This window comes from Equus przewalskii, chromosome 25, assembly GCF_037783145.1.
Source record: "Equus przewalskii isolate Varuska chromosome 25, EquPr2, whole genome shotgun sequence".
Classification (NCBI taxonomy): domain Eukaryota; kingdom Metazoa; phylum Chordata; class Mammalia; order Perissodactyla; family Equidae; genus Equus; species Equus przewalskii.
Window position 1 is genome coordinate 33499967 of NC_091855.1, and position 12377 is coordinate 33512343.

The window sequence follows — 12377 nt, forward strand, 5'->3', positions numbered from 1 at the left end:
CTGCCTAATGTGGCGATGCACCGGCAGGCTAGAGGGTGAGTCGGGCGCTTATCTGATTTCAGCCAATCTGTTACTGCATTTCATTCCCTGTCCTCATGCCCAGAGGCTGTTGCAATGTGTATAAATTTAGAAAAAGAAGGATAAATAACATGGAAAAGTTCATTTTAACAAAATGAGTTGTTTTCTTTCTTTCTTTCTTTCTTTCTTTCTTTCTTTTCTCTCCACTACAGAAAAGATAAAAAGATCTTGTTACTTGCTTATCTCCCTCCCCACGGTGGAACTCGGTATTCTGGGCAACAAGTCAATAATGCACCACCACAGCCCAAGATTAACCAGATTCTTCTGAAACTGTAAAACAGTCAACATTCCATCCTAAATGTTTCTTAGCAGCTGAGGGAATGAGATGACGGTACCTCATACAAGATCTGTAATCAACTGAGGTCTCTTGTGAACAAGCAAAAGACTCTAAATGAAGACAGTTTCCTTTCATGAAAGCCTACATCAGGTCACCTAACAACACACTCACCTGAAGTCGCCATTTCACCAGAGTTATGCATTGGTACTTTAAATAAGATGAAACCTATTTTATAAGGAAATTAATATCAAAGATGGGAGATTTTTGGTTATGGTGGAAATTACATCGAAAGAGAAACTTCTTGAGAAATGCTTTCCTCCCCTCACACACAATCTCATAGCCAGTGGGTTTATGGACCATTGGTAGGAAGGGACTGCCAATGCATTCCCCCATCTAATCATTTAGCCCAATTCCCATTTTACAGAGGAGAAAACCAAAATTAAATGATGGAACCAAGGTCACATGGCTGCCATGACAGAGTGGAGGCCAGGACCGGGTCCCACAGCTCTTCCCAGTGCTTTCACTACCAGCACCACCCACCACCTGGAAGTCAACCAGACTCAAGGGCTGTACCTCTGACAGCATCTCATACTGGCCTCTTCTTCCAAGAGCAATGGTCAGTAAATCATAGACCACAGATGCACTCTGCAAACTGATGAGGCGGTCGCTCTTGTGCTCGGGTATCCTGCTCAGCACAGCATCCCGGTTGGCCTGAAAACAACATGGAAGACAGAAGAAGATGATGAGCCAGCCCATGCACATAGCTATCACTTTGTAAAGAGAAGAATCTGGGCCTTCCTGCCCCTAACAGCTTGCCAAGGGCCTGGAGACAAGGGCAGGAATGAGTAAGGGGCTTGTCACCTCCGGTCGTTTATTCAATCCCCAGAGCACCAGGGCACATGGTACATGGTATTATGCCAACACTGAAGGCCTGAACGTGTGATCCTAGAGGACACTTGTACCTGTCAGCAGGTGTCTGGAGGAAGCTTTAGGAGCTGATGCAAGGCAGGGTGATCGTTCCTGGGCTCAGGTTCACAGACTGCCTCGCTGCAGACACAGCAGTGCTCTGGAACAGCAGAATAATCCATCAAGTGAGGCCCTGCTGTGCCCCACTTGTAGATCCTGCTTCTGCTCTAAAGAGTGGCAGAAAAGTTCCAGCCCCACACGTCCCATCATCAAATGGTGTCATCAAATTCCATCCATCCTACAGAGATATATCACACTTTTCCTCTATCACCAAAGCAACATTCAAATGCCTATATGACATCTTCACTGGAACAGACTACAAAGACTAATTCAATCTTGCTTAGGGATGCACAAAACAGATGCATATGAGAAAGCAAGAAGCAAACAGATTTTGGCTTTAAAAGACATTACCACAGAGGACCCAAGAGAGCACCTTGCCTATTTCACATCTCCGCTGCTTAGCACAGAAATAAAGCAGGCACATTCAAGCTTATTAATCTCATCTATCTAGAAATCAAATGCTCTTTACAGCAACTTGTTTTCACTCCTTTTGAAATTTAATTTTTCTACAGATTCCTCCAGACATATCACATGTATTAGAGACTCTAACTGCTGGCTCATTTTCCTTTTCTCCCTAATAGGAGTTCAGAATCAGTACACTTAAGACTTTGCCTGTCTTTTTTTCCCCTGCTAATTAATGGAAGTCCCAGATCTATCTGTTCCTAGGAGCACAGAGCGGGCTCCTCAGTTTTCCCTGTAAAAAGTGGTACATAAGGGATCAGGGCCACTTGTCCAGGCTGATGTTTATCTTCCAGCCTGACATTCGGAAAGGCTACGCAAACACCTTCTCTCTCACTAATGAGACAAAATGCTTGCTTTTTGTGTGTGAGTCCAAGGCATTTACTTTCAGCCACCCATCAGTACTTACTCACTTTAAAACTCCTTGCTCTTAAATGTCAGAGACAAATAAGAATGTATAAGACAGGCCACTTCCTACAAAGTGAGTCATCTCTCATGGAAACAAGCCTGCTTTTGAAGATTTCATTCTAAGTTTTTCTTGTTAGGAATGACTTCTGAGCCAACAAAAGAAGCTCTGAGGCAAATAGGGACTGCTATAAGTGGTCTCATCTTATTTATTTGCTATAAATGTTCCATACTGAGACCAATGCCTGGAAGAGAACAAAACAAAACAAAATACTATTTAAGAGAGATTTTCAAGTTATGCCAAATGCATTCTTTTTAAAAAAATTTTTAGAGACAGTCTATCAGTGCCTTTTGATTAAAAAGGTACAATATAGAACATCAAAGAGATCCACAAACAATAAATATCCAAGAATACCGTCTCAGTGGTAGTTGTGCAAATATAGCTCTGATAACCCTTTTCTCCTGGGGAAAGCTAATTTCATTTGAAGTGAGAAAGCAGTACAATTCCACATGATTTCTGGTAGGTGGAGAGACTACGGACAAATTTATGCTTCTAAGTTAAAGTCAGAACCAACGAAGAATACAATTTTCTCAGACACCAAAAAAGCACAGCAATTCTCGTTTTGGTTCTGAAATTGAGCACATTCATTTTCTGTCTAAAAACTGAAAAATCAAGGAGTCAAGGGACATGAAAAAAGGCATCCCAAGGCAACTTAATTTAGGTTTCTACCTACATAATTACGGAATGATTTACAAGGAGAACATAATTATTTTGGTTGGAAACCTAGTCCTTCAGATTTACTGATGATGTCATTGGATTTCACCAGCTTCTGAAGAGATTTTCCGGAAATTTAAGACCACAGAGGCCAAATATGACTGTCTCAAAGGGATTCGAACTTCTAGAATTCTTAGTTTCTATCACTTCAATTAAGGAGCAGGAGAGCTGGAGACATCATTCCCAAGACCTCTACACTTAGAGCAAGCATTTTAGACATGCGGCCATGTTTTCCAAATTCTAACCTGGAAAACATGATCTGACAATGGAACACAATATTTTCAAACAGAATTGTTCAAGAAATCTAAAATGTGTGGTCACCATGCTTTCAGAACTTTTACAATGTAACCAACCAAGCTTGCCCAAAGGAAGTTAACTGCCAAGTGGTGAAGAGTCTGGCTTAGAACGAGGGAATATTAGCTTGGAGGCCAACAGGAGCTGGCCCTCATCGATGAACTGATGATGAAGCACAGTGAGACTTGCTCATCTGATAAACAGTTACTGGATGCCACCAGTGCCAGCCTGTTAACATATATGCCTTCCCTGATTGTGCCAAGGCAGAGTAGAGAATGTAAATGACACCGTCCTAAGTTACCAGCTGACAGTCAAGGAAAGATGAGCCAAGGGGGCAACCTGTTTCCTTCAGAGGAAGTAAGGCCAATGACGTCAAGGAGCTTCCAAATAAAAAGAAGTGGTAACTCAAGCAGTCTTGCTCTTGTAAACATCTCTGGGCCATTTCGCAGAACGAAAAACCCCAAAGCTTTAAATTAAGGCAAGAAGGCTACCCTCCCTGACTAGCCCCAGCCTCTTCTGATCCATCCTTCACTCAGCACACACACGTTCTTCTTGCGCTCCACTTCTAAGTCTTTTTCACCTGAGTGTATTTCAAACCCCCATTTAAACTGCGTGCTTGGAGAAGAAGGGAGCACCTTCTCTGGCTTCAGTTATGATTCCTTTTCCTCCCCTTTCTCCTCCTGCCTGCTCTGTGGGATGGGAGAGGTGGGAGGAGGCAGTACAATCTACCAGAAGGAGCAAGAGACCACTGCGTGATGCATCCATTTTGCCTGCTCTGGGCCTCAGGTTCCTCATCCGCAAAATGAGTGAATGGATGTGAGGACCTCTAGGTCCTTTCAAGTTCCAGGAGCTTGCCGTTCTGCTCAGGTGCTCAACACACCTCATTTACTTGCCAAGGTATTAACTACTATCACACGTACTACTCCAAATGGTTCAAGCCAGGGTCATCCTGCCTAGCGATATGCAGAGTAGAAAGTAAATAAATGATGAGCGATGAAATTCTAGACCTAAAATTTGATATCCTGGCCAAATGCTAAAAAACATTTCAAAGGAATCTGATGGTCTGGCAAAAACTCTCTCACAACAGCAGAGCCAGGTAACAGGAGTGAGCTCTCACGGCCTGGGAATGTGCAATGCCTGGGGAACAGGTGGGGGCCTGGGGAGAGGACGGACCTGTGCAAGAGGATGAGGCAGTTTCATCAGGCTCCTGCTATAAAAACCAGGGGTTCACATTTCCAACGAGTGATTTATCCTCAAATTCTCCCTCCCACCAAGGCAAACTGAGAAGGCTCATAAAGGATCCTTTTCGGGGCTTCTTCTCCCTTTTAAGGGTCCTTGGGTGGTCATTTTAGCTGTAGTTTACCTATAGACAGTTGTGTTAGTGTTTAATCAATACTTGGATAAATGAATGAACTCAGATGCCTGCTAATTGCTAAGGGAAGAGAAGCTCCATGCTCTTGGCTGACCAAAGGACATTTCTAGCCAGTCCAAGAATTAAGAAACATCCCCCTTTTTAAACCTGTATTGCTTTTTTCCCACCCAGGTATCCCCTGTAGAAAGTATTCTTTTCCCAAGAAAAAGAGTCATTATACTGATGGAGTTGCATATCAAAAAAGGGACTATAGGAACAGGGGAAAGAAATGTAAAAACACATTCTGCTTACCATTGACTCACTAATCAGCAATAACAACAGGGCTTCTTCAGTATTTTCTTGAGGACAAAAAATGCTGCATAAAGAAAACCAACTTTGATATACGGCAATTTCAAAATAACACAAAATACATGACTACGAGTAGAACTGAATGCTAAAGCTTCTAGATTGTTATACAGAATCCATGAAAAATATGGCATAATCTGGACACCTGAATTAATTTGCTTATTTCTATGGTAATCTGTGGAATTATCCATTTTAACTGTGCATTTTAATAACAGGCAGCAGGGCGAAGTAAAGCTGTAAAAACCAAGTTAAAAGCCCAAATAACACATATGCCTATTATAGAGGCAGAAATTTAGATTGCTACAAATTGACATTATCTAAATAATACAAGCTTTCTCCTAAACCCGTTATAGAGGCATAAATTGCAGACATTTCACTAAACAGTACTTTTCTTACCTCTTACTTGCTAGCTGGCATATTTTATATTGCCATTTAGATGAAAAAAGAGATTGGAAGCAATTTTAGAGTTTGAATAATTTCTAGAATACTGTAAAAACGTACCGAGCTATCTTACTTAAACACACATGTTTTATTATGGGGCGGCATGCAAGAGCTGTCTTAATCTGTTATATGGAATTTGGCTGAACTCTAACATCTTGGATTAAAAGAAAAAGCTCTTAAGCTCAATATTGCTCAGGATTAAAGAACAATAAAACCCAACCATAACCCCAATCTCCATTGTCTAGATCCTATTTTTTTGTGCTTTGAGTATTTTTAAAGACTTCCAGCATTTTTTTTCCTGTTCTAAAACTCCAGAATCCTTCGAGTAGAATTCTGAATGTTATCACCAATGGGGCCAAACTCAACTCTTTTCCATGGAATGGAAGAAGAGTGCAATCAAAATGAAGATGGTTAAAAAAAACTCCTGGATGTTTGGGAGATGACTAAATAAGGACTAAATTTACATCTTCCCAGGGGTAACATTACAATCATTTAAGAGACGGGATGATTTAAAAAAAAAAAAAAGGCAAAAAAAAAAAATGTGTTTCAAATCATTATAAATGCTTGTTCCCTCTGAAACGCTGGCAAACTTTATATCGCATGAAAGGACCATGAAGAGCAGGACAAAAAGAGCACAGTGCCTGGCACTCTTTTTACAGCTCTGACATCCCTAGAGGTAGGGAAACCATCTGGGAGAGGGTCCCCATTGCTCGTGCAGGGCTAAAATTTTATGAAGTGGCTGACCTGTGAATGAGGAGCAAGATTTGGGATTTTCGGTGACTTCCTTAAAAGAGGCAGTTTGAGGTGATCTGGGTTTTTAGAAGATGGAACAGATCTTTCCCCTTAAATTCAGAAAGAGAGCCTACAGGCTCTGAATGAAGAGTGCTCCCGTGTGTGTGTGTGTGTGTGTGTGTGTGTCCATCTAGCAATCATTTCCTGACGTCCTGGCTCATGCTTACATGCAACTGGGGCCTTACAAATAAAGCAGTAACATTAACCTTTTTTTCATGGTTACCCAGTTCTGCATTGTCCAGACTAATTGAAAAGAGAGAACCCATGCTAATTGTGACTTAACAGTAGCCAATTCTGCCCACAGATAATCTCCAAATTCCATTTGAGCCATCCAGCCTGCTTAGGTGCTAGGTTGCGTTATTTTTACCAGAGCTGCTAACAAGTAGCACATTAACTGATTCTCATTCCACTTCCTTCACTCTTTCGAGGCAAGATGGGTACTCAGGAGCTCGGCAAAGCTCTCAGGGCTGGTAGGAAGATGTGAGCGGAAGGGGATAGGGTAGTTTTAAAAGACACGCCTGAAAAACTACCCACTGGAAGGCTTCCCTCTCCTTCATTAGGAATTCTCTAGACTCACTTCCGGCCATGCTTTCCGTCTTCCCTGTTCAGGGAAGCTTGGAGCTCTGGGCAGACAGCCAAAAATTGTTGGGGCTTTCCTTTTGTGACATTCTCCTCTTGGGGCCCAGGAGTCTCAAGGGGAGATCTGGGGGTGCCCAGGCCTCGGTCCTGTGGAGCTGGAAAACTGGAGCCCTAGACCCAGAGGAAGCTTTGAAGGGCAGGGTGGGAGATAAAAAGGGACAGGGAGAAAACAAGGATCGGTGGGCAATGAGGACAAGACCCCAAAGCTGGACGGGTGGGCTGGCGGGGGAGGTGACAGCGCCGGCGCTGTGGCTAAGAATGGGAGGGCTACATTCTAATTCTAGCCACGTTACCAACTCACTGGCTGACCTTTAGGCAAATTGCTCATTTCCTTACTTTGGATGAATTTACCAACTCATCATCTGATTCTATGGAAGACGTAGGGAACCAGGGCAAGATTCCCCTCACTTATAAATAGTAATCATGATCTTATCACGGCTGCTAGATAATAGCTGTTTCTTAAAATTTTTCCCAGGTAGGTAGAAAACTTTATGTATATGGTAGAAACAATCATACAAAAGAAATTAACCCAACTTTGTCCAAATGCATTTCATCTCTTGACATTTTAGCTATTACACGACTAATGAGGAGTTGGATGTCTAAAAGTCAAAGGCACCATGCAGGAGTCAAAGCAGATTCTACAGTCACACATCGCTTAACAAGGGGGATATATTCTGAGAAATGCATCATTAGGCAATTTTGGCATGCGAACATCAGTATGTGTGTACTTACACAGACCTAGATGGTGTAGCCTACCACACATCTAGGCTATATGGTACTCATCTTAGGGGACCACCATTGTATACGCAGTCTGTCGTTGATGGAAACGGTGTCATGTGACTGTATTTGGGTGCAAGGAGGGCCTTAAGCACCTCCAACCCACAAGAAAGTTGATCCATAAATAATGACAACATCACCTCCAAAGCCCAGTAGTGGTGCCTTTATAATTTTAATATGCCTGTCTGTGACACTACCAGGAAATTCCTAGAGAAATATAGCCTCTGAACCAGAGCTAGCCAGACAGGAGCTGAAGAATCCAAGCCAACAATGGCGGCAGAGGCTGGCCCAGTTGCACAGTGGTTAAGTTCACGTGCTCTGGTTTGGTGGCTCAGGGTTCACCGGTTCGAATCCTGGGTGTGGACCTACGCACTGCTTATCAAGCCATGCTGTGGCAGGCGTCCCACATAAAAAGTAGAGGAAGATGGGCACGGATGTTGGCTCAGGGCCAGTCTTCCTCAGCAAAAAGAGGAGGATTGGTTGTGGATGTTAGCTTAGAGCTAATCTTCCTCAAAAAAACACAAACAAACAAACAAAATACAATGGCAGCAGCTGCAGCCCCATTCCCATCCCGTGTCGTACTGTCTGTTAAACATGCCAAGGCAGAAAATAGTGTCGGTCCTAGGTTTGTGTGGAAGGATGAGCGTACCAAGGAAGGAAAAGGGTTTAAATTAAACATTAAGAGTGACTTGATGGTCCAATCTGAGGATTATCTAGACCTCTCTATAATTCTTCCCCTTTTTGTCAATCCACATAGGTCAAAGTCCCCACATGACAAAGAAAGAAGGGTCCTTCACACGGATCAGCTCAGGTCCACTGAGCTATGCTGTGGAGGGGATTGGGTGAAGCCCACACAGCACCTCACCTTGCCCAGGGGCTTCCGTGTTGCTGTGAGAAGACAGGCCACGACGACCTGAAGGCAGGCCGTGCAAAACAGAGGTGAGGAGAGGGCGGTGGTGCAGCCATCAAGTGGCTGTCAAGACCCTTCAAAGTCCCTCATCTTTATACTACAAACAGCATCCTCAGCCTTACCAAAAATCTCTGCATTGGCTACCAGAAGGCTCAGCCCTATTTTTAATACTTCATGATCATTACTTTCTCCCCCTAGGCCTACAAAGGAGTTTAGCACACTGTCTGACACTCCAAGCTTTCAATAAATCCTTTCATCATCCACTTCCTGGCACAATAGTGGTTTTTCATCTCCTTCTTTACTTTGTGCTAATTATCTACCCTAACATGCATATAATTATTTAAGCCAACTCAAATGCTTTTTACAAGGAGGAATATAACGAAAAGAAAAATATACCTGACTGCAATGCACATATATATGCACCAAAAAACATGTATAAAAACATTCATAGCAGCGCTCTTCCTGTCAGTCCCAAATTAGAAAAAACTCAAATGCCCATCACGAGTAGAATGGATCAATATACTGGAGTATATTAATAAAATGGAATACTATGCAGCAACGAAAGCAAACCACTACTACATGCAAAAATATGGGTGAATCTCTCAAATATAATGTTGCAAAAGAAGTTAAACATAAAAGAGTACTTAATGTATGATTCTATTTATACAAGTTCCAAAAATGAGACTAATTACAGAGAGAGAAGTCAGAATAGGGTTACCCTTGGGCAGGGGTAGCAACTGGGAGAGGGTATCAAGAGGGCTTCGAGGGTTCTGCCAATGTCTGTTTTTTGATCAGGATGTTAATTATGGGGATGTGTTCATTTGGTGAAAAGCCACCAAGTTTTAATTTGGTGTGTGTATTTTCCTCAATGTATGTTATGTGTCAATAAAAAGCTTACCTAAAAAGTAAGTAAACAAAGTCAATAAAATTCTTCAGAAAGACCCAGAAGCAAGGAAGTAAAGAGGCCATGACATGTGATCCCTCCCCTCTTTTCTATCTAGGACTATCTACATTTCATTTCCCTTCAAAATTCAAGATGCAGAGAGACTGAGCATCCTGTTTCCCTTCACGTCGCAGTCATAGTGACAGGGAGCGGAGCTTTCTAGCAGAGCTCACTTTTCAGTTGTATTCATATATTATATATTAAGACCAACTATTCGGAATGGCCCGTGTGGTTTGCTGGAGCTGGAAGGATCTATGCCACCTAAAGTTTGCTTTGAACTCATATTTCTCACGAGAGACTGAGGAGTGGGGAGAGTTTGGGACTACCAGCCAAAATGAGGTTCAAACATTATCTATGGATTTCCTTTTTTACCTCCCAACCAGCATAACTGAATCGCTGACAATGGCCTTTTGGAAACAGAGTCAATTGATCAGACAGTCCTGCCTTGTTAGTAAGACAGCCCCAAGACAAGCATAACCCCAATAGATTTTCTCTCTTTAAAATAAATCAGAAGTAAGATTGTGAACGCACAATCTATAAGGCTAAAAACTGATGGTGATAACTGAAGGAGTACGGAATAGCATGGAAATTAATTAAATAGAGGATAGAAACACAATAGAGAAAATCAACAAAATCAGAAGTTAATTCTTCTAAAAGATCACCAAAATTTGATAAACTTTTTAGCTAGACTGATCCAAAAAAGAGAGAGATTAAAATTACTAAAATGAGAAATGACAGAGGGAACACAACTACCAACCTTACAGAAATAAAAACATTATAAGGCAATAGTGTGAACAACTGTATGCCAGCAAATTAGATGACTTAGATGAAATGGACAAATTTTTAGAAAGACACAAACTACCAAAACTGACTCAAGAAGAATCAGAAAATCTTAATAGACCTGTAACAAATGAAGAGATTAAATTAGTAATCAAAAACTTTACCACAAAGAAAAATCCATGACCACATGGTTTCACTGATAAATTCTACCAAAGTTTTAAAGAAGAATTAATACCAATCCTCTACAAACTCTTTAAAAAAATAGAATTCCTATTTATTATTACTATTCCTATTAATTAACCTAATACCAAAACTAGACAAAGACATCATAAGAAAACTATAGATCAAGATTTTTATGAACATTGATGCAAAAATCCTCAACAAAATACTAGCAAATCAAACTCAGCAATAAATAGGAAGGATTATACACTAGGACCTAGTGCAATTTACCTAGAAATGCAAGGTTGGCTTAATATCTGAAAATCAAGGGCTGGCCCCTTGGTCGAGTGGTTAAGTTTGCACGCTTTGCTTCTGCGGCCCAGGGTTTCACTGGTTTGGATCCTGGGCACAGACATGGAACCACTCATCAGGCCGCGCTGAGGTGGTATCCCACATGCCACAAGCAGAAGGACCCACGACTAAAATATCTAACTACGTACTGGAGGGATTTGGGGAGAAAAAGCAGAAAAAAAAAAAAGACTGAAAATCAATTAACGTAATACATCACAGCAGAATAAAAGACCAAACCCACAGGACCATCTCAATAGATGCATAAAAAATATTTGACAAAATTCAACACCCTTTCATGAAAAAAATACCCAACAAACTAGTCATAGAAGAGACCTTCCTCAACCTGATACAGGGCATCTATGAAAACCCACAGCTAACATCACACTTAATGGTGAAAGACTGGATGCTTTCCTCCTCTGAAGATCAGGAATAAGATGAGGATGCCCACTTTTGCCACTTGTATTCAACATTGTACTGAAGAGTCTAGCCAGGGTAATTAGGGAAGAAAATGAAACAAAAGTCATCCCGGTTAGAAAGGAAGAAGTAAAACTACCTCTTTCTGCAGACGACATGATCTTGCATAAAGAAAATCCTAAAGAATCTAAAATACTATTAGAACTAATGAACGAGTTTAGCAAGATTGCAGTCACAAAATCAACATAGAAAATCAATTGTATTTCTATCTACTTGCAATGAACAACCCAAAAATCAAATTAAGAAAACAACTCCATTTATAATAGCATCAAAAAGAATAGCACATGCACACACGCGCGCACACACAAACACTCACACACACACACAACCCTCAGGAATAAGTTCAACGAAAGAAATACAAACCTTATACTCTGAAAACTACAAATCATTGTTTAAAGAAATTAAAGAAAATCTAAATAAATGGAAAGACATGCCACATTCATGGATCAGAAGACAAGGTTGTTAAGATGGCAATACTCTTCAAATTGATGTACAGATTCAATGCAATTCCTATGAAAATCCTAGCTGCTTTTTTTTTTTTGGCAGAAATGGATAAACTGATCCTAAAATTCCTATGAAAATACAAAGGACTGAGGAATGGGGGGGGGGGGTGCCAGCTAAGTGGAGCTGGATTTATTTTTGGGGTAATAAAAATATTCTAAATTTGATTGCGGTGATGGACTCTGTGACTATATCGAAAGCCATTGAATTGTATACTTTAAATGAGTGAATTGTATAGTATGTGAATTACATCAATAAAAAGGTTAAAAAAAAAAAACCTGAAGTGATGATTGTGTGTATCTGTGTGAAATGAAGCCTGTGACTCAGTGACCAGCGTAGCACAGGAATGCTCCCTTTAACTGGTAACTGCATTTTCTAGATCTGCATTTTGCCTCCATAATTCTCCTTGTACAGATGAGGAAGCTGATGCTAGAAGAGTGACAAAGTCTGAGTGGTTCAGGAAATAAAGAAGAAGTGGCCAGCACTGTGAGCTTTTCTGCCTTCAAGGGGTGAGGCCACCTTGGAACAGCACCCAGACAGACACAGAGCTCCATCCATGTGTCAAACTTGGTCGGGAGA

At 41.3% G+C, this 12377-nt stretch overlaps 1 protein-coding gene across 21 annotated transcripts in view; it reads right to left on the reverse strand.

The window, feature by feature from the left end:
* The window catches only part of TTC7B (tetratricopeptide repeat domain 7B), a 245992-nt gene that overhangs the window by 123953 nt on the left and 109662 nt on the right, over window positions 1-12377 (reverse strand). For 15 of the 21 annotated variants that reach the window (XM_070594407.1, XM_070594410.1, XM_070594400.1 and 12 more), the window contains 2 exons: window positions 4978-5041; window positions 929-1066 (listed from right to left, as the gene is read on the reverse strand). In XM_070594407.1, coding sequence (XP_070450508.1) covers window positions 929-1066; window positions 4978-5041 — 202 coding nt within the window. The remainder of the gene's footprint in view (window positions 1-928; window positions 1067-4977; window positions 5042-12377) is intronic. The other 6 variants (XM_070594411.1, XM_070594404.1, XM_070594414.1 and 3 more) reach the window with 1 other exon arrangement.